The sequence below is a fragment of the Ctenocephalides felis genome, unplaced genomic scaffold (genome assembly GCF_003426905.1).
Source record: "Ctenocephalides felis isolate EL2017-DRISC unplaced genomic scaffold, ASM342690v1 CF-g0.4_SCAFFOLD_03572, whole genome shotgun sequence".
NCBI classification, from domain to species: domain Eukaryota; kingdom Metazoa; phylum Arthropoda; class Insecta; order Siphonaptera; family Pulicidae; genus Ctenocephalides; species Ctenocephalides felis.
In genome coordinates, this window is record NW_020539726.1 from 23046155 (window position 1) to 23049337 (window position 3183).

Here is a 3183-nt window from a genome sequence, read left to right on the forward strand (position 1 = left end):
AATTATAATGAGTAAGTTTTAACAATCATTATAAAATATAGTACAAAAGTACTTTAAACCAGACATTTTTGGTATTCTTTTATACAATCAATATTGTTTTGTAGAACATTTGAAGATCCATTTGATAATGACGACAGCAGAAGGAATTGGAGATGGTCCGAATCACCAGAACCTCCATCAGCAACTAAGAAACACGATGATAATAATAAAAGATCTGAAACACATAGAAGAGATCGTACACCTAGAGAGCGCTCATATAGAAGCGAAAGGTCTTCACGACGTTTATCAAGTGAAAGCAGTAGGAGTGATAGGATTTATTATAGCAGAAGTTCAAGAGAAAAACACCATAATTTTTCAGAAAGATCAACTTATAGAAAAAGTTATATTAGAGATGAATCAAAACGGAGAAGAAATGATAGTGAGGAATTATTTTCTAAGGATGTAAACAAAAGAAGTAGAAATAAGTATGATTTGTAAGAGGATTTCTGATTAAATTGTGATAATTATAATATGTTTATTTTTTTTTTGTTTCTAATTTTGATAATGAATAATCATTAACTAAAGGAGGAGTTTATGTTTTCATTAAAAAATCCGATTTGTTAATTTTATGTTTTCTCGACGTTTCAAGCCATCATGAATCGAATGAGACCAAATTTGAAAAAGTATATGTATGTGCGTATGTGAACAGATTTTTTGCCCTAAATCGACGTTTTCTCAAAAACGGCTGGACCGATTTAAAAAATTTGAAAGCTATTTGATGTCTCTCGATAAGGACTAGCGTTCATCAATTTTGCGCGACGATCAGCCAAGCCGTTTCTTTGTAAATCGCCGAAAAGTTTTGAACTTTTCGTTCACATTTAAGCTCATACTACCGAATCAATTTTAAAACATCAAAAACTGTTCGAAAGTTATTAGTTGGGAATGATATTAATTAAATTTAGGTGAAAATCTACCGAGCCGTTTTCTTGTTATTAACATTTGAAAAAAAAAATTAAGCCGATTTTTATGGAACTTTTTTTGGCGATATATATCATGGTCTTATAAAACTTACTGAAATATTGCGGTCTTACTACATGTAGTTTAAAAATTCATGAAAGTTTGAGAAAATGAGCTAGTATTTTTTTGACGTTCGTTAAAATTAAAATTAGACAATTTACTTAGTGTAACGATAGAGTACTTGCTCTTAATAAACATACTAAACCATTAAAGTCCTACGGAAACTGGTTCAATTATAAAAGCATTGATTTGTGAACATTTCCTTTTAGAAAATACAGTAGGCCCTCGCTTTACACGGCACTCTGGGTACACGGTTCCCATACTACACGGAGCTAAAAATCCGACATCCCTCCGACTACACGGACTTCTTATTACACGGTATTTGGTCAACAGCCCATAAGTTCGTTGTGCAAAAGGGTATTGATGTAAATTTTGTTATCGACTTTTATCTTTTAGACATGCCTGATTGTATAATAGCCGCCTAAGAACACGTTTGAGCTGACTACTGCGTCGCGCCAATTTTTGAATAAGGTGTCAATGTCCTACATATCATTTCGTCCGTATTTCTCCTACTTCAAGTTGTATTTCTTGGTCTCCATACAACGCGATAAAAATGGTGCGATTTGTACCAACTCTGAGTCTCTCATAGCACGGTTCCCATACTGCACTATGTAAGGTTCCATAGAACGCACTACGAATTAGCCTGAATTGTATGTTAAATACGAGTTTCTTATAGCACGGTTCCTATACTGCACGGTACGCACTTGCCGCGTAAAGCGAGGGTTTACTGTACTTCGAATAAATCTACTCGGAATACTTTTAATCACTCAAAAATTAATTTATTTTTTATTGATTAAGTCGATTAATTACCCATATCAGAAAGTTCATGCAACTTGCCTCAAGGCAAAATATCATCAAGTTATTCTAAATTTTATAATAAATAATTATTTATATATTATTCAGTTTGTTGAAAATACGCAAAAAAAATTTATTATTTGTAGTTCTATTTCTAAAATGTAAAGAAAATGGCACAGTTGAAAGATGTTTTAAATGTTAGACAAGGCTGATAAAATTTCTTTTAAATAGACAGTTGTTTATTGTTAGCACTTAGCATAATTATTATTATTCCATATGATTCCATACCTGAAATTGGCGCCATTTGTTTAGTACAAGGGAGTTTTTATTGAATATTGTAGACACTCTTTGTTATCCTCTTCTTTTCTCTATGGTTGCTTTCAACAAACGCTTGACAGGCACTGACACCAACTGACACATTCTTCCCAACCCTAGACACATATGTCATGCATATGTCAATTTACCGCATAAGCAACTTCACCCTATCAGCAAATTCAGGGGTTTCAGGATAATCGCTATCAAAATATTACCACGTGACAAATGTCAAACTTGATAACAATATTAAATGCGTTTCTGTTTACAATGATGTTGCAATAATAGAATCCGTATTAATATCTGGATATTAATTATTGTATTAGACTTTACTATTATAATGGACGGTGTTTTTGATAAATCATACGAACAGAATGAAAAAGAATCTCAAGTTATAGGTAAATATTACTTAAGAACACAAATTATAGGTAAATATAAAAGGATTTTATTAATACCGCTGCGCTTTTTAATGAATCCTATATTTTTGTTTCTTTGTTTTACTATTTCAATTGGCTATGCTCATGTATTAATAACCCTATGTTACATTTAAAATAACATTATTTTTAGTTTCCATTGGGACTTTATTAGAGTCTGGTAATGATAAGGAGATTGTTGTAAGAAATGCTATAGCAGATTCATTATTTAAATTAGCTCAACGATATCCTAATGAAGTTGTTAAAACATTATGTTCTTATCGCAAGCGAAATAAAAAATTAAATACCACTCATGTTGGGTTAATAATGAGCATACTTAAAAATGTATGCAATACTCATACTATGCATCTTGATGGAGATAGCGTGTTACAAGCTATTGAGCTCAGTGTCATTGAAATGACAAATACTTCTAACACCACTCAAGAATAAATGAAAATGCGTCTTTAGTTTGGTAGCTCTTGGACAATGCCATTCTATACAAGTGATGGATTCTTACTGAATCAATTAAAACCAAATGTTTGCCACATTATATGATTCTCAGAACAATGGGTGCTTTAGCATCACATAATCCTTATGCAACTGTACC

At 31.9% G+C, this 3183-nt stretch overlaps 1 protein-coding gene across 1 annotated transcript; it reads left to right on the top strand.

Moving 5' to 3' along the window:
* The first annotated feature begins 2455 nt into the window (after window positions 1–2455).
* On the top strand, window positions 2456–3026 carry LOC113388226. Its single transcript, XM_026625624.1, has 2 exons — window positions 2456–2561; window positions 2731–3026. Exons 1-2 carry the CDS (start codon window positions 2504–2506, stop codon window positions 3024–3026), a joined length of 354 nt encoding a protein of 117 aa, XP_026481409.1. The 5' UTR covers window positions 2456–2503.
* The last annotated feature ends 157 nt before the right edge of the window (window positions 3027–3183 follow it).